General features: G+C 40.1%; 1 protein-coding gene across 2 annotated transcripts in view; it reads right to left on the minus strand.

Moving 5' to 3' along the window:
• PFKP (phosphofructokinase, platelet) overlaps positions 1-18,227 on the minus strand; it is a 93,794-nt gene that overhangs the window by 36,928 nt on the left and 38,639 nt on the right. For both annotated transcript variants that reach the window (XM_081970907.1, XM_081970906.1), the window contains exons 5-10: positions 16,604-16,769; positions 11,628-11,672; positions 9,445-9,553; positions 7,047-7,142; positions 4,035-4,127; positions 2,687-2,812 (exon numbers count right to left, since the gene is read on the minus strand). In XM_081970907.1, coding sequence (XP_081827033.1) covers positions 2,687-2,812; positions 4,035-4,127; positions 7,047-7,142; positions 9,445-9,553; positions 11,628-11,672; positions 16,604-16,769 — 635 coding nt within the window. The remainder of the gene's footprint in view (positions 1-2,686; positions 2,813-4,034; positions 4,128-7,046; positions 7,143-9,444; positions 9,554-11,627; positions 11,673-16,603; positions 16,770-18,227) is intronic.

The following is an 18,227-nucleotide window of genomic DNA, read 5'->3' on the forward strand; positions in this document are numbered from 1 at the left end:
CCTCCTGGCTTGTACTGGCAGCCTGGGAGGTTACACGTGACTGGCTCTTGGGGCTGGTGAACGCCTCGCTGGAGGAGGGGTTCCTACCAACCGCCTTGAAAGAGGCGGTGGTGAGGCCCCTACTTAAGAGGCCTTCCCTAGACCCAGTAGAGTTAGCCAATTATCGTCCTGTCTCCAACCTTCCCTTTTTAGCGAAGGTTGTTGAGAGTGTGGTGGCGCAGCAGTTCCCTCGACACCTGGAGGAAATTACTTATCTAGACCCGCGCCAGTCCGGTTTCCGACCCGGTTACAGCACAGAGATGGCTTTGGTCGCGTTGGTGGATGATCTCTGGAGGGCGAAGGATGGGGGCAGTTCCTCCATCTTAGTCCTGTTAGACCTCTCAGCGGCTTTCGATACCATCGACCATGGCATCCTATTGCGTCGACTGGAGGGGATGGGGGTGAGGGGCACCATTTTGCGGTGGTTCTCCTCCTTCCTCTCCGGTCGGACGCAATGTGTGTTGGCGGGGGAGCAGAGGTCGACCCTGAGGCCGCTCACGTGTGGAGTGCCACAGGGATCAGTCCTCTCCCCTCTCCTGTTCAACACATACATGAAACCGCTGGGCGAGATCATTCGAAGATTCGGGGTTGAGTGCCATCTATATGCAGATGACACTCAGTTGTACATCTCTACCCCGAACCACCCCAACGAAGCTGTCGAGGTGATGTCCCGGTGTCTGGAAGCCGTGCGGGTCTGGATGAGCGACAACAGACTCAAACTCAACCCTTCCAAGACAGAGTGGCTGTGATTACCGGCGCCCCGCTTTAGCCAATGTGTTCCATCTCTGGCCATCGGGGGGGAACAACTGCCCCCAGTGGATAGGGTACACAATTTGGGCGTCCTCCTAGATTCCCGGCTGTCGCTAGATGATCACGTGACGGCCGTGGCTAGGGGGGCGTTCCACCAGGTTCGCCTGGTGCGCCAATTGCGCCCCTTACTAGAGCGGGACGCCCTTTGCACAGTCACTCATGCCCTAGTGACTTCTCGCCTTGATTACTGTAACGCTCTCTACATGGGGCTCCCCTTGAGATGCACCCGAAGGCTCCAGCTAGTTCAGAATGCAGCCGCGCGGGTTATTATGGGGAGTACTAGGTACTCCCATGTAACACCTTTCCTGTGTGAGCTGCACTGGCTACCTGTGGCTTTTCGGGTGCGTTTCAAGGTGTTGATTGTCATCTTCAAAGCGCTCCATGGCTTGGGACCTAGTTATCTGCGGGATCGCATTCTACCCCATACATCCCTGCGACCAATCCGCTCTCACAGAGAGGGCCTCCTCCGGGTTCCTTCCGCTAAACAGTGCGGGCGGGCGGTGCCTAGGAGTAGGGCCTTCTCTGTGATGGGCCCAACCCTCTGGAACGACCTCCCCCCCGATATTAGAACCACCTCTGATCTCCGCTCCTTCCGCAAGAAACTCAAGACCCACCTGTTTCGAGTAGCTGGTCTGGCCTAATTATAATCGTAATTGTATTTACAAAGGGAACATCTATCACTAACTTTCCTGGATGGCTTTTTAAATTTTATATTGGGGTTTTAAACGGGTTTTAAAATTGTTTTTAATTATTTAAATTGGTTTTGGGGTTTTACATACAGACAGTATGTGTGTGTTGTTTTGTTCAATGTCTTATGTTATGTTTTTGTTGTTTTGATTTTGAATGGTCTGTACACTGCCCCGAGTCCCTACGGGGAGAGGGGGCGGTCTATAAATTAAATAAACCATAAACCATAATCATCAAAATCTCCTCAAATTATTTTATCACAATACACACACGTACACATTCAACAAGTCATCTCCTGAAATTGTTTCCTTGTTTCCTTGCTTCAAAAGTTCTTCCATATTACCAAGCCTGTTGCCATATTGGAATGAATATACACGATTTTACATATGTTTATGGGTATTTTATACTGTACATCTATATATAGAAGACCATGCAGTGCTTGCAGAAATGGAGCTAACCCTTTGGAGGTAGATTTGCATAGGGATGGTATGATAGCCGTTGCAATCTTGAACTTTCAAAAAGTTTGTTGACAAAAAAAACATAACTCAGTTTAACAATGGCATTGTACATTTGAATAGTCACTAAACAAATGGTTATAAGTTGAGGACTACCTGTAGTACAAATGTTGTCTTATTAGCAACCTGCATGGTCTTACACATATAGCTGTTTATTTGACTCATTCTTTTGTGGACAAACTAGACTTGGTTCAATAGTTGTGTAAATTAGGACTGATATTTAAAATACAAAAACAAATAAGGGAAGGCAGATTCTTTGAAATCATGTATTAATATATTGCATCCCAAGGAATGCTCCTGATTCATTTTACTGTGGAAGCTTGGAGCACCAAGAATGATTTTAGCCACTCTATATAACCATGATATAATACATGCTCATGTGAGTGTACACATACTCTGGTATGCCAAAACAAACAGGAAGGACAAGGCCTCTGGGTTATCACAATCCAACACCCCAGTTTGCTATCAAACTTCCATCAGCAATTCAGACCAATTACTTATTTCTATTGTAAGACTGACTGGAGTTGATTGTCTGCAGTGCTGATAAGCATTTCTCTTATGTCATTGCTAGCGCTCCACCTGACAGCGTGCTACTGATTGCTAGATCATGCTAACACTTCCTTGCAGAAACTCACCATTTGAACACACTCCATTAAAGGCAGGCGGACAGCCAGGTTCCCAGAGAGGGTCACAACACATCCAGGTGTTTCAGGTGTCGCTTCCAGAAGAGCAAGGACGGCCTCCACACCCATACGGCTGGCCTGTAAAAAACCAAACCAATGGATGGTTGTTTTATAGGTATTAGAACAACTGGTGGTGGATAGTTTTTAAGCATGCCAACAGTCCCCTATGAAGCCCATCTTAAAAATGATCAGTTTTATAAAATTAAGAAGACAGGGAGATCAATTATTATCAGCACAGAATCCAGTGGGTCCTTTAAAGGCTAGGAAACCTTCAAGAGAACAAAGTATGATACTAGAATTGACCAAGGGGTTGTATATTTATTTGTGTGGGTCCCCATCTATATTAAATATCTCTTTTAAAGAACCTAGATTTGATCAAGACTCATATCTAGTAGAGAGATAACCCCAAATCTTCTAATACTATTCCAAGTATTGACCTATTTTGTAACTCATCCAATTTCTTGAAGCTCTCAGCCTTACCTAATTCTGGGGATTCACTCTAATTTCCTAGGTCATTGTATGAGACTCTATGTATGCCTATTATAGTCAAGTAAAGATGGAAGAGATGGTCCTAACCCTCACCCTAACCACAAATTGCAAACAACCCCTCTACTTTGGGCTCTGCCTCTATTTCTCTCCCCTTTTGACTCCAAGGACACTTTTTCATGAATGAGCAACTTATGGACCTCTTTGGACTGACCATTCTCATGTTATGACTACAAAAATATAAATAGGTTTGAAAGTATAATTTGCCTAAGAGAGTTTTTAATATTTCCATTTCCTTTACTTCGTTTTAAGTTGAGCACATCTAACTTTTGTAGGATATTTATCTAACTATAGAACTTGGAAAGACTTCCCATAGCTTCATTTCTCCAGAAGAAGACAATTTTCCTAGTTTCATACATCAAAGGTAGTAGAAATTAAGTATTTCCTTATACTGTTTTTAGGGATGGATTTTTCCCTTCTATTTTTTATTATTTTTAATAATTATAAATAATAATGGAGATTTTGCTTTTATGTTCAAAATTAAGCAAGGGGAGGAGGGAGGGAGGGAGGGGGAGGCGGGAAGGAAAAAGGAAGGAAGGAAGGATCTTTCCAACTGAATAGAAATGGCTGAATAGAAATTTAACCATAGCCCTTAGGTTATGACCTAGTTTCAAACATTTTTCAATTAATTTCTACCATGGCTCAAAGGATAGAACAAGGAAGAAAAATCAAGTAATGCCACCTAAAACTGGGTTGTAGTAGATATTCTATTCTTCTTCGGATACTCAGAAACAAATTGGTTATATTCACTCACCAAAATCCGATCAAAAGCAGAGGGTGTGCCTCCTCGTTGCACATGGCCAAGAATGGTCACCCGTGTGTCAAATCCCAACCGCTTCACCACAAGCTGCAAAAGAAGACCAAGGTGAACCCAAAGAAGAAGATGAATTAGGAGCTCAACAACTGTGCAGATATTTTCCTTAGATGAGCACTGAGTAGAAGATTTAATGTAAGCCTCGAAAAATGCTTCTTGCAAATTCAGTTCTAATTCTTCCACCATCAAATTTAAATCTCTGGGACTCTTCTCTGTCCATTAGGGAATGCCCTCTGATAGGACCCCAGAACTGGACCTTTTTGGTTGCAGCAATCTGGAAGAGCAATCCACTCTCTTCTACAAATCCAGTTATTCCAACTTTAATACCACTCTAGAAAGCCTTACACACATGCCTGTTTACCCATGTGTGGGGATCAGGGAACTAAGAACTCATGGGATGGTTGATAGGAATGTAACTGTTGTTTTTATCAGCTATCTCCAGATCAAAGTTCTCTAAAATGCTCAATGTTGATCCCCAAGAGTTGATGGGACATCCAAGGAAATCATTGTTTTTATTCATATTCTATTAGTTAGAATAATATTTATTAAATTATTTGCATATAATAAACACTTGGGAGTCAAACAATCTGAAACCTTGTAAAGGGGTTAATGAGCTAAAATATATATTGGGGGGGGTTGTCTCTGCTCTATATGCTCTATAACTTGTTGCTTTTTTACTGATTTTTAATTTTTTGCAATTACTCAGACTTGCCGAGTGGTGACATAAATAATGATGTATAAAATAAGTGGTGGTGATTGAAATTATGATAAATAAATAAGCTATCCAAACTAATTTATATCCTTTTATAGAAGTTCTGATTCTCTGTATGGCTGTAGTCCACAAATTCAGTACAAAAGTTTGTTTTGGCAAGAGTTGCTGATAGCTTTCAAGTTTGAAAAAATTATGTACAATTCTGTGTAATGAGCTTTTAATCAGATGTTTATTACCAAACCACAAAATGGAAAACAAATTGAGAATGTTATGTTTAAAGCAGAAGAAAAGAGTCAAATATTTTCCAGGCAGATTTTAATGTCACTGACAAAAAAGCAAAAACAGAAGGAGTCAGCATGGAACAGCTGAAAATGAACCATGCTGCCTTAAAAATAAGGGCAAATTACACAATATTTTAATCATATCCTTTAAAGAATAAATTTCCATGAATGTCTAGTTAAGAAAGGAGAGAAAAGGTTCCTACATCAATACCTGTTAAATATATTTTGAACCAAATGTAGCATTGCATTTTAAAATGTTTAAAACATTTTAAGTAAGGCATAGTAACTTACTTAAGACAAAGAAAAGAGGAAGCGTATAGAACTGGGTATCTAATCTGTGTAGATGGCTATCAAAGGCTGAATTTTCTAAGAGTTGGTAATTTCACTATCTCAATAAATACATATGACCATGAATCAAGAAGCAACTTGCTACTATAAAAATTGAGGCATTATCTGTGTTTTTTATCAACACTGTAGTAAAATAAAAGTTCATTCATATTCATTATCCATTATCTTTATATAATAAATTTACAAATCGCATTCAGAATGACTCATTCCACATTGATCACAATCTACTAAGATTTCCCAGTGGACAGGAAAAAAAATGTCTATGGAGATTCTCAGTCATCCAGGTCATGGTTGTCCCGAAGATGCTTTTTCAAGAGGCAAGTGGACTTTCTGGTTTTTCTATGAAGACATTTCACTTCTCATCCAAGAAGCTTCTTCAGCTCTGACTGGATGGTGGGAGAATAGAAGGAGTTATACTCCTTACACACAGCTAGTCGTTTGCAATTTTTTAGCGAGTTGTTGAGGCCACCTGGAGGTTGAGCTGTGTCCTCAGGGTCACCTAAGTGGTACAAATGGATATGGAGCCTTCTTGGAACTATTGAAAGGACTGTGTTGTAGACAGGAGAAAGATGGTGCCTTCAAAGAAAAACCAGGAAGTCCAGTTGCCTCTTGAAAAAGCACCTTTGGAACAAATGCGTTTCCCTGGCTTCCAACAAAAACAGAAAAAACAGGGGCAGTTCTTTGAAAGCTGGAACTCTTTTCAACTGACTATCCCATGCCTGAAACTGAAATGGGATTAAGACCTCTAAGTTAAACCCTGAGCTTCAAATATCATCCTGACTCCTGCAAGTCCCTTGATCTAGGACCGACCGGTGATCAAACTGGTCAGTCCTGAAGGAGATCAACCCTGACTGCTCTTTAGAAGGCCAGATCCCAAAGATGAAACTCAAAAGCTTTGACCACCTAATGAGAAGGAAGAACTCACTGGAGAAGAGCCTCATGCTGGGAAAGATGGAGGGCAAAAGAAGAAGGGGACGACAGAGAATGAGGTGGCTGGATGGAGTCACTGAAGCAATCGGTGTGCACTTAAATGGACTCCAGGAGTTGGAAGAGGACAAGAAGGCCTGGAGGAATGTTGTCCATGGGGTCGTGATGGGTCAGACGCGACTTCACAACTAACAACATCAATAAAATCTCTACCAAGTACTGCTTTGACCACACTGACACACAGGAACATTTCTGGCATAGCAGACACAGGGGAACCTGTACTGAAACTCAAACTAAAGCATCTGCAGAACCAACCTTTATCAATATTGCCAGAACATTCTGCACAGCAGATATTTGTTCAATATGCATTATTTAGTGTAACACAGAAGCCAATAACAGGAAAGTGATTTTTTTACAGTAAAGATGTTTTTTTTAGATGTTTTGTTCAATATGCATTATTTAGTGTAACACAGAAGCCAATAACAGGAAAGTGATTTTTTTACAGTAAAGATGTTTTTTTTAAAAAAATCTATGTGTGTTTTTCAAAAGCAATCTTGAATGTAACCATACGCATTTCAATTACAGGACACAATACAAAAAAAAAATCCCAATATTTGTAAACAACTGACATGAGAAGTCACATATATATTTAGCAAAAGTCATGATGTACAGCTATGTACTTACATCCTTAACTTGTTCAGAAGTGATAGGCTTGTTGAAGGAATCAATTGCTCCTTCGGACACAATTATTATGTTCAACCTTTTCTTTCGGGCACGGTTCTAAGATGAAAGAAATTTAAGACAAGATCAGTAAAGCTAACAAAGCTAGAATAAACTGAATTCTGAACATAGCTAGGAAACTTTTCGTCTACTACAGGGGTGTCAAACCCAATTTTATTGTGGGCTGTATTGTGACATATTGGGATGTTTTTTGCCTTTGTGAAACCAGACTGGGCTTGGCCTGTGTGGGCCATATCCAGCCCACAGGCCACCAGTTTGACAGGCCTGGTCTACTATATGAGATACAAATATTCAGAAAATTCATATAAGACATCTAATGAAACTATGCCTGTTCTGGCCCAGCAGCGGTCAGCGGATCTGGCAGCAGATTCGGACAGCGAAGAAGTTGGGGAAGAAAATGGCCAGTCCTGGAGTCTGGGGAAGGCTCTGATGAGGGTTCTGTGTCGGAGGCAGAAATAGGGCCAGGGCCGTCTGACATTCATCAGCTGCCTTCGGAGTCAGGCTAGAGCCTGTTCCCAGTGTGTGCATGCCAGGAGAAGGGAACAGCTAAGGAACAAGGGTTGACTCAGGAGTAAAGCTACAGGTGGATGGTGAATGACCCCTCCCTTAGGGAATAAAGAGGAGCGAAAGGGGAGTGGAAAGGGGAATTGCAGGAGACAATTAGTTCAATTCATTAGAGTGAAGATCTGTTCCTGATTTCTTGCCAAGTATTGTCTGCTACAGAGTGGCGTTTGGAAGATATCAGCCTGGCAGCTCTCCAAGCCTGATAAAGGTCTGTAGTTGTGAAATCTCTTGAAAGACTGTTGGCCGGTTGAAATCATTTAAAGCCAATGTTACTGAATGTATCTACTTCAACTTCGCATATTGTACATGTAGTAGGTCTTTCAGTTCCAGAATTTTTAGCCAGAATGACTTAAAAAAGGAACTACAGATGTTACCGATCAGGAAGCATACTGGATTGTGGAAAGCTTATATATACATTTGACCACAGCCATTTCCACCCTGGACAAATATGGGTCTCTGCTTAGGAGTATGACTATTCAGTAGGATAAAGTGAACCAAAAGGTCTCAAGCATTTTTGTTTCAGGAACCTTTTCAAATCAGCTGACAAACATATGAATGCTGCAGAGGATGCTGGAACATGCTGTAAGGTACGAATGAGAAACCACTCTTCCTTTAGACCAGTGGTTCTCAATCTTCCTAATGCCGCGACCCTTTAATATAGTTCCTCATGTTGTGGTGACCCCCAACCATAAAATTATTTTATGTTTTCCGTATTTTTTTCAAAAATGTGTGTTTTCCGGTGGTCTTAGGCGACCCCTGTGAAAGGGCTGTTCGACCCCCAAAGGGTTTCCGACCCACAGAACCACTGCTTTAGACGAAGGTTAGGAAATGATAGCCCCAGTGGTGGGTTGCTAACTGGTTTACTACCGGTTTGCTCGTGCTCACGCTCATGTGCAGAAACATCTGGACAGGTGGGTGGAGCCTCCCACCGCCACCACTACCAGTTCGGCCAAACCGGGCCAAACCAGCACTAACCCATTTTTGGATGGCCCTTTTATGACTTGTGTCATCTCCCAGCAGTCCTGAACCAGGCTGACTGAGGAATTCTGGGAGTTGAAGTCCACAAGTCATAAAAGGGCCTCTGTTCCCCACCACTGGTCTAGACATTGTTGGAATTCAAGGCCCATGCAGACTGAGGCTGGACATTCTGGGAGCTGTAGCAAACCATGCTTCTCCAAATCCATTCTTAATCACAATTCCTGAAGGTTGTTGAGAGTTCTTGTTGTCTCATGCTGAAGTTGAGCATGAGAATTAAGGTAGACAACTCTCCTGAGATGACAAGTTAAAAGAGAACAGCCCAATATCTTCAAGAAATAAATTCTGCCACTAAAATAAACTTTTGACACCTTATTCTTCAGGGAAAGATGTCAACAAGCCCAATACACTATAGGTTTAGTGACATTTTTGTTGCCTCTGTGCCATTTGAGCAAACCAATTCATGCTTTCAACCATAACTTAACCAAATGGTTTTGCAAGCTGCCGAGAGCCATTAAAGGAATGGCCACATGGATATTTTCTTAGTGAAAAATAAATGGATTGTACCATGGGGCTACCTTCACTACAGTGCTCCATTTTTAGAAGAAGAAAAAAAAACACCAGAAAAATAATCCAAGAACACCAAAAAAGGAGATCGTCATATGTCATCTTTACCATTTTGGTACAGTTGCCTTTTGGAGTCTGGAAATTTGGGTTATTCTTGCACAATTTTCACCAGGGATCTGATAATCTCCTAAGGAAGCCCAAGGCATTATATAAACCAAAGCTGAAAAAGGATCACCTCAGAAAGCCTGGTACACATGTGATCTTCCCATCCTTCCTCAGGTGGATATTCAGGAATAAATACATAGTCTGCACCACAGGCTAAAGCGCTAACAAGTGCCAGATACCTATGGCAAAGAAGGAAATTTCCAATCAGTATCTGAAGTGTACACCACAAGAATGCTTTACTGAAGGGTGGGGCTTGACGTCGCAACAACACGACATGCAATCTTGGGGCTCCAGGATTGCTGTCGGTATCTCTGTTCCTGGACAGTCCTTTTGGACCTAAACTGTTCTAAAGGAACAGTGATAGAGAAGAGCATGTCCTGCTGATCTCAGAGGCATTGCAAAGCCCCTGATTGATCCAGGAGAAAGCTCTTTTTGCCAGCTACAAGAGAAACAGAGTTGAAAAAATAACAGAGACATATGAAAGTGATAAGAAAATTGTTGACACTGAAAGCAAACTGAGAGTGGAGGGAAATGACAAGGAGAAATTGATGAACCGGAACTTTATTTCAGAGGTCAGAAAATTGATGAAGAAAGGAAAGAAAATTTGGCAGAAATAATGGGAGTAATCTCGGCAGAAGCACTAATGATAACAAAAGTTAGCTGATAAAAAGAGCAGATAGAGGGTTTCAAATTCTGATAAGATATGCAATGAACAACAAGTTCTTAAGAGAAGTCTACATAAGACTTATCAAGAAAACACTTAGAATACAAACTTTACAAATGGCAAGAGATATTGGACTATACTATCTCTGGAAGAATACAGGATGATGAAATGAAATGTCACAATAAACTTTAGTTAAATGTAGTTAAATTTTGAGTGCTATGTACAACATAATAATAGCTATAGTCAAATAAATGATTAATAATGATAACAAAGCATTTATATATACTGGATTGATAATATGAAATTTTATACAATACTGTAAGTGAGGATTATGGAGATAATGTTGAAAAGCCTTTTTATAAAAGATAAACAATTTTATGTAGAATAGAATATAAAGATGTAATATCATTGGATGATTTCAGGATGATGTAATAAAATGTCATAAATTTACTTTAAATTTAATACGCCTTATGTTGAAAGGATGTAACAATAGCTAGGCTTAATGGATTTTAATAATTATATCATTTTATCAATTTGTATACAAGTATATTAGACTGATGAGTTAAATTTTGACTGATATGTACAACATAATAATAGCCAGTCAAATAAATGATTAATAATGATAACAAAGCATTTATATATACTAGATTGATAATATGAAATCTTATACAAACTGTAAGTGAGGATCATGGAGATGATGTTGAAAAGCCTTTTTATAAAAGATAAACAATTTTATGTAGAATAGAATATAAAGATGTAATATCATTGGATGATTTCAGGATGATGTAATAAAATGTCATAAATTTACTTTAAATTTAATACGCCTTATGTTGAAAGGATGTAACAATAGCTAGGCTTAATGGATTTTAATAATTATATCATTTTATCAATTTGTATACAAGTATATTAGATTGATGAGTTAAATTTTGACTGATATGTACAACATAATAATAGCCAGTCAAATAAATGATTAATAATGATAACAAAGCATTTATATATACTAGATTGATAATATGAAATCTTATACAAACTGTAAGTGAGGATCATGGAGATGATGTTGAAAAGACTTTTTATAAAAGATAAACAATTCTATATAGAATAGAATATAAAAATGTAATATCATTGGATGATTTCAGGATGATGTAATAAAATGTCACGATATAAATTTACTTCAAATTTAATATGCCTTATGTTGAAAGGATGTAATAATAGCTAGGCTTAATGGATGTTTAATAATTATAACAATTTGTGTACATGTATATTAGATCGATGATACTAATAATGGAAAAAACATGGAATTGGAAATTATTAGAGAATGTTATCAATGCTAAAATGATAGAATGACTTAGAATAGGAGGAAGCATAATAACAATGTATACAAAGATATCTTGATTGTCAACATGTGAATTTTGATAAAATTCAAGTGATGACTACGGAAAGGACATAGAAAGACTTTGTAACCAAGCGACATACTATGTGTAGTTGAAGAGGCTTTTATGTTATATGTGTTGTGTGTTTGTGTTTGTCTGAATAAATATATATATATAAACAATGCTTTACTAAAAGTGGTTTATCTTGGAGATACGTACCCACAGTGCCTTCCCATCACTTCCAGGACGAAGGTTCTCTGATGGCTACAGAAATCACAAGATAGATCAACAAACAAAACAAACAGTAAGATGCTATTCAAACATAGAAATCGTGGGTTTAGCATTAAGTGGATGAGTCCAATGCTTATTTGTTATTTGTTTTGTTTATTTTTTTATTCTTTCTCATCTTCCTTCAGATGATCTTTCCTTAATTCATAATCTAGCTGCCAGCAAAGTATACAGGTAGCACTTGACTTACGACCACAATTGAGTGCCAAATTTATGTTGTTAAGTGAGACATGAGTCTTGCCCCATTTTACGACCTTTCTTGCCACCACTGTTAATTGAATCATTACAATTGTTCAGTTGGTAGCGTGGTTGTTAAGTGAATCTGGCTTCCCCATTGACTTTTCTTAAGAGGTCGCAAAAGTTGATCACATGACCCGGGGACATGGCAACCGTCATAAATATGAACCAGTTGCCAAGTATCTGAACTTTGATTACAGGACCATGGGGATACTACAATGGTCATAAGTGTGAAAGTGGTCATAAGTCACTTTTTTCAGTGCCGTTGTAACATCGAACAGTCACCAAATGAACTGCTGTAAATCGAGGATTACTTGTAACATTTTATTTAAAAATACCCAAGTTTTTTCTTCTTCTTCTCATTTCTCCATAATTATGGAGTTTAAAGAAAATACATCATTTACAAATTAGCCTTCACATTTGCTACAACCCTGTTTCCCTGAAAATAAGACTAGGTCTTATATTAATTTTTGCTCCAAAAGATGCATTAGGATTTATTTTCTGTGTAGCAATGTTGGGTTTCTATTGGTTCAGACCACTGGCAGCCTGGGTCACTGGAACCAGCAGTGACCCAGGCCTGCCACGCCCCCGAACCAGTTCTCCTATGGCGGCACCATTCTGCCTGTGCACAGAATAATTTTCATTGCAGAAATTTAATTTTTGTTTTGTGCATGTGCAGACATATTTATGTGCAAATGCACACCCACAGAGTGCATTTGCACATACATTTTGTGCGCGCTGAACCGGCAGTAATGCCAGCAGCACCCCACCCCTGCTGTTTAAGTCTTACTTTTGAGAAGATGGCACTCAAATGCTTTCATCTGGCTGACCGGGCCTTATTTTGGGGGTAGGGCTTATATTACAAGCATCCTGAAAAATCCTGCTAGGACTTATTTTCTGGCTGGATCTTATTTTCAGGAAAACATGGTACCTTTCAGTTATGGATGCAATGGGAAATCAAAGAAGATTTACACAAATTTTCTCAAACATGTTTCTTCTTATTGGCTTATAGAACTATGCAACAGACAATAGAAGCACTAGAAAAGAAGAGCCCTCATTCTTCCTTCCCCTGCCATATATTTGCATGCCGTGTTCCTATTACAACACCTCTCTAACGATGTGACAAATGCCAGTGAAAGTGTTGAAAGGGCTCAGCTGCTGTTGCTAGGAATTTATGCCTGCCTCCCAGGACTTATTTTCCATCCTTCCGTAGCCAGTCGAAGGTTGCCAACTTCCAAAGAGCTGCTTCCAGCTCTTTGGCGGCAACAGAATGTATACAAAAGCTCAGATTGAATGATGCGCTAAGCCATGGTGGAACATCATGAAGATTAGGTGATAAACTACAGTGCTGCTTTGGCTTGCCTAACAAAGCATTTTTGGGGAGGAGGGGGAGGTTTGAACTGCAAGGAAGGAAGCCCGAGTTTGCATTGGGCAGAAAAACATTCCGGATTTTTTTTTCTTTTTTTACTAGTTTTCGTTCAATTAGCGAAAAGGGATATTTGCCTTTAAAATTCCTTTCAAAGAAGGTAGCATGGAAGGCAGACTTTATATTAAAGTCATGGTAAAATTCCCAGGGGATGTTTATGATTAATTATTTGATAACCCGGCATTGCCTGGGTATTTATTTATGCTAATACTGTGTTAGACAGGAAAAGGAATGAATTATATCTATAGCAGCAATGGCGAACCTTTTTTGGCTCGCGTGCCACAAGTGGGGGGAGCGCAGGGGGGTCATGTGTGGGCGTGCCACACCCATAATGCAATGCGCAACCCCCCCAGTGCGCATATATGCACAATGCGCGACCCCCCATTTTTACATGCTTTTTTTGCTCTCCCCAGGCTCCAGAGGCTTTATAGGAGCCTGGGGAGGGCGAAAAGAGCCCCCCTGCCCCCCCCGGAGGCCCTCCGAAAGCTTCAGGAACAGTCTGGAGGCTTTCCTGAAGGCTTCGGAACACTTAAAACCACCCTCCGAGCAAACCGGAAGTGACTTCTGGGTTCCTCAGAGGGTCGTTTTAAGCGCTCCAAAGGCGCAGGGAAGCCTCCGGACGGTCCCTGAAGCCTCTGGGGGGGCGGGGGAGGCTCTTTTCGCCCTCCCCAGGCTGCTATAAAGCCTCTGGAGCCTGGGGAAGGCGAAAAATAGCTTTTAAAAAGGTGAACTCAGCTGGCCAGTGCGCGCATGCACACTGGCCAGCTGACAGGGCAGCGCCTTGCGTGCCCTGACAAATGGCTCCGTGTGACACTTGTGGCACGCGTGCCATAGGTTCACCATCACTGATCTATAGTGTCAAGTCAAAGCAAAGCTGGAATACACACACACACACACACACTCATGAACTTGAATCCAAAATGCACACTATCATTGTCAAAAGTACTGTGATTTGACACTATAGATATAATTCATTCCTTTTCATTTCAGTGGCCCAGGCGTTCCAGAGTTATGCTGGAACACACTCACACAGATACACACACACACACACACACACACACACACCAAGGGCCGTTAGGGGTGTCTTACACACACACACACACACACACACACACACACAGAGTATTTTTTTTCCAGATAACAAATCCTCCCATTTAGCTTTTAAAGATTTCAAGGTAAAAAAAAAAGTTTGGAAGGGCATCTGCTTGATTGGTAAACATTTAATGTTTTTAAAAAAACAGTAATACCAGCTGTAGCACCTATCATGATATCAAGTATGAAGTAAATTCCTAAATATAAATGTCTCTTAATGGAAGACACAAATGAAAGAATAAAATCAACTATCTTAAGAAAAAGTTTAAAAAACAGAGCGTTTTTCTCAAGAATACATTTCTACACAGGTAGTCCTCACCTTATGACCACAATTGAGACTAATTTTTGTTACTAAGTGAGATATTTGTTAAATGAATTGTATGACTTTTCTTGCCACAGTTGTTAAGTGATTCACTGCAGTTGTTAAGTTAGTTACGTGAATCTGGTTTCCATTGACTTTGCTTGTCAGAAAGTCACAAAAGGTGATCCCATGACCCCAGGACATTGCAACTGTCATAAATATGAGTCAGTTCCCAAGTGTCTGAATTTTCATCATGTGACCATGAGAAATGCAATAGTCATATGTGTGAAGAACTGTCAAAAGTCACTTTTGCTGTTGTAACTTGGAATAGTCAGTCACTAAGTAAACTGTTGAAAGTCAAAGACTATCTATATAGCATTTTGATGCAGTTATTTTTGAAGCATCTGAAACAAAAGAAGAATTTTCCTAGGTCAGGGAAACATACCTTGAAATGTATTGGAAATAAAGCATCTTTTTTTTTCATTTATTTTGGCTTTTGGTACCTTTTTAAAACTTAGCTGTGTTGTTATTGCAAAAAATGTCAGGTTAGACTAATCACAATTCAGTCTTTTGAAGTACAATAAGCCATTGTTAGCTCTAAAAAAGGAAATACATGCTTCCAAAGGCATGATGGGGCAGGGGTGGGAAAAGAGAAGATTTTTGCTGTCCATATGGAGGACAGAGCTGCTCAGAAGCTGAATCAAAAAGTATGCTACGATAAACAGCAGTACAAATTATTATTGCAGCATGGGTTATAATTAAAAATGTTAATGTGCATTATATCTTCCAGAAAAGACTGAGAACTGTAGAAGTTCTTCAGCTATGACAACTCTTCCTGAAGGGATCCGTATCAATTGGTTTGCTAAAAAGTGAAAGAAACAGGAAATTGTCCTCTCTCTGGAAGAAAATGTGTGGGAAAAGGCCATCAGAATCTGGATTCATATATCAAACTAAGCTAAAAATTTGCTTAACCATGGAAAATGGTTAACAGACTTGCTGAAGGCTGTTCACACCTAACTACATACCATGGTTTATAAACCAAAATGAATTAATTCCTATAAGTTGTTATACTAAATCAGCAAATTATCTTTTGGCTTAGTGCAATCTACGAATACAACTTTTATGTATGACTTGTCTACAGCAAGGTAAGTTTTGATGGCCACTGAAGGCAGGAAAAGACTCAAAGCCATAGTTTCACAGTTTTCTAAAGTATGAAGCAGGAATATTATTTTCAGGAACAAGTCCATCTTGACATTGAAATTACCGCATTTTTCAGAGTATAAGATGCCCGGATGGAAAAGACACACCAGGATTTTGAAGAGGTAAGTAAGAAAAAAATGTTTTCGTCCTCCCTGGCCCCCAGGAGCACTCTGCAGATCAGCAGGGCTGGGGAAAGGCAAAAATGGGGGCATTTTTGCCTCCCCCCAGCCCTGCTGAAGCCTGCAGAATGCTTCTGGGGACTGGGGGAAGACAAAAATGCCTCAGTTTTTGCAAAAAAATTGGCCCATTTTTCTCCCATTTTTTTAAAAAATAGGATGCGGGGGTGGGGCTTCAGGATGCCCAAAATGGCTACATTTGGTGTATAAGACACACCACATTTCCACCTTCTTGTAAGGGGGAAAAGGTGCATCTTATACTCTGAAAAATACATTCGTTCTTCTCTTGGTCATAAAATATAACACAGACAATGTGATATATGATTATTACCTTGGAATTTTAGCAGAAGATTGATGAGGTTTGGGTGTATTTCAATGTAATTCTTAAAAGTATGGAGTATTTAAGTTAAGCTTTTACTTAAATTTTCTATAGGTCATCCCAAACTTTCTGACATTTTTCCAGTGAACCAAATACCTTTGAGCAGTAGTCATGATGGCATCCACCACTTCAATGATTCTGTGCAGGGCAGAATCTGTGCCAATGGTCATGTCTGTCCCACAGAAATCATTGTCAATGGAACCAACCATTCCCACAATGTTGAGGTAAGCATAGTTCTTCACAGCGTCTTCTTCAATCTCACCTGATCAAAAAGAAAAGACAAAGAAAAAGAAGTAATAATACATCCAGAAGTATCCAAGAAACATCCCTTCCCTTTCAGCCTTAGAGAGAACTTTAGGACGATCTTACAGTCTCAAGGTATACATAAATATCACTTTAGCATTGTATAATCGTAGAAGGACATGATATGAAAAGAGGCAAGTAAATTACATCTTTCATTCAGAAAATAAACTACATGCTGTGCATAGTAATTTCCTTTTGGCTGTTTTAGGAAGGATGAAAAAAATAGACTGGACGCCATGAATACTAACCTCATTGGATACTTTCTGGAATGTCTGAGAAGCCGTATTTTCCCACACACACACATGGGTGTGGAAAAGTTCAGGTAGCAGATTTGAATAAGCCCTCTCTTCAACTTTGGACAACCAAAGGTAAAATTCAGCAGGTTCTGACAGGTTCTGGAGAACCGGTAGCAGAAATTTTGAGTACTTTGAAGAACCTGCAAATACCACCTCTGGGTGGTCCCAGAGTGGGGTGTGAATTGAGTTTTTGTAATATTCTTCCTCCAAAAATGGGAAGGGAATGGAGATTTTGCAGTATCCTTGCCCTGGAGTGGGGAGGGAATGGGGATTTTACAATATCCTTTCCCTGGAGTGGGGAGGGAATGGGGATTTTGCAGTATCCTTGCCCTGGAGTGGGGAGGGAATGGGGATTTTGCAGTATCCTTTCCCTGGAGTGGGGAGGGAATGGGGATTTTACAATATCCTTTCCCTGGAGTGGGGAGGGAATGGGGATTTTGCAGTATCCTTTCCCTGGAGTGGGGAGGGAATGGGGATTTTACAATATCCTTTCCCTGGAGTGGGGAGGGAATGGGGATTTTGCAGTATCCTTGCCCTGGAGTGGGGAGGGAATAGGGATTTTACAATATCCTTTCCCTGGAGTGGGGAGGGAATGGGGATTTTGCAGTATCCTTACCCTGGAGTGGGGTGGGAATGGAGATTTTGCAGGATCCTTGCCCTGCCATGCCCACCAGAACCAGTAATAAAAAAAAATTGAATTTCACCACTGTGGACAACCATTGCCTATTAGGAGGAAGAAGGAGGACGAAGACAAGGACAAGGATAAGGAGGAAGATAATTGGTGTAGGTGGACCAATGGACTGATTGTATGAAAGATGCTGTCATATGGATTCACATCCATATGGATAGGTTTTTCTGCTGTGATGTTCAGTAAAAACCATTTTAGACTTATCAGTAGGACTCTGCGCATTTTACCCTATTATTCATGTTTAAAGTGAAAGTAGTTAAGCTTTTACCAAGAATGGCCCAGATGGTGGGTCTGAGCCACTTCTACATACCCCCTTCTCCCTTGCAATGTTAACCAAGAAATGGCAAATCATGGATATTTCTCACGGTTCCATTCACAAGGAAATATTTTCTGAAGTCTAAAGATGATAACAAGTTCTTTCGGTTCTGAATGC

Source organism: Natrix helvetica, assembly GCF_964273705.1.
Source record: "Natrix helvetica genome assembly, chromosome: Z".
Taxonomy (NCBI): Eukaryota; Metazoa; Chordata; class Lepidosauria; order Squamata; family Natricidae; genus Natrix; species Natrix helvetica.